The following is a 391-nucleotide window of genomic DNA, read 5'->3' as shown; positions in this document are numbered from 1 at the left end:
GGGGGTGCCGCCGCGCCTGCCCCCGCCGCCCACCCGAGGACGAGCCCCCCATGGCCAGCGCCTCGCTCTCCAAGTTCAGCTACACTACTGTCAGCAGCCTGGGACCCCCCTGAGCCGGCGCCCCTGAGCTGGAACCCCCTGAGCCCTCCAACACCAGTGCCCGGCACCCACGTGAGCTGGACCCCCATGAGCCCCCCATGGCCAGAACCTTGCTCTCCAAGTTCAGCTACACTATCCTCAGCAGCCTGGGACCCCTGAGCTAGACCCCCTTAGGTCCCCTAACACCAGTGCCTGGGTCCCCCTGAGCTGGACACCCCCAGCAGGACCCCCCCGAGCATGAACCCCGCCCTGGCTCCCCCGGGTGCTGCCAGCACCCCCCGTGCCCCCCTCT

General features: G+C 70.3%; 1 protein-coding gene across 1 annotated transcript in view; it reads left to right on the top strand.

Annotated features, from left to right (window-relative positions):
* Positions 1-385, top strand: part of CCKBR (cholecystokinin B receptor) — a 1,830-nt gene extending 1,445 nt beyond the window's left edge. The window contains 1 exon segment of the mRNA XM_017744476.1: positions 7-385. Within this exon segment, the coding sequence (XP_017599965.1) occupies positions 7-113 (107 nt within the window). The 3' untranslated portion in view covers positions 114-385.
* The last annotated feature ends 6 nt before the right edge of the window (positions 386-391 follow it).

Source organism: Corvus brachyrhynchos, unplaced genomic scaffold (genome assembly GCF_000691975.1).
Source record: "Corvus brachyrhynchos isolate BGI_N302 unplaced genomic scaffold, ASM69197v1 scaffold511, whole genome shotgun sequence".
Classification (NCBI taxonomy): domain Eukaryota; kingdom Metazoa; phylum Chordata; class Aves; order Passeriformes; family Corvidae; genus Corvus; species Corvus brachyrhynchos.
This window is presented reverse-complemented; position numbering and strand designations above follow the sequence as displayed.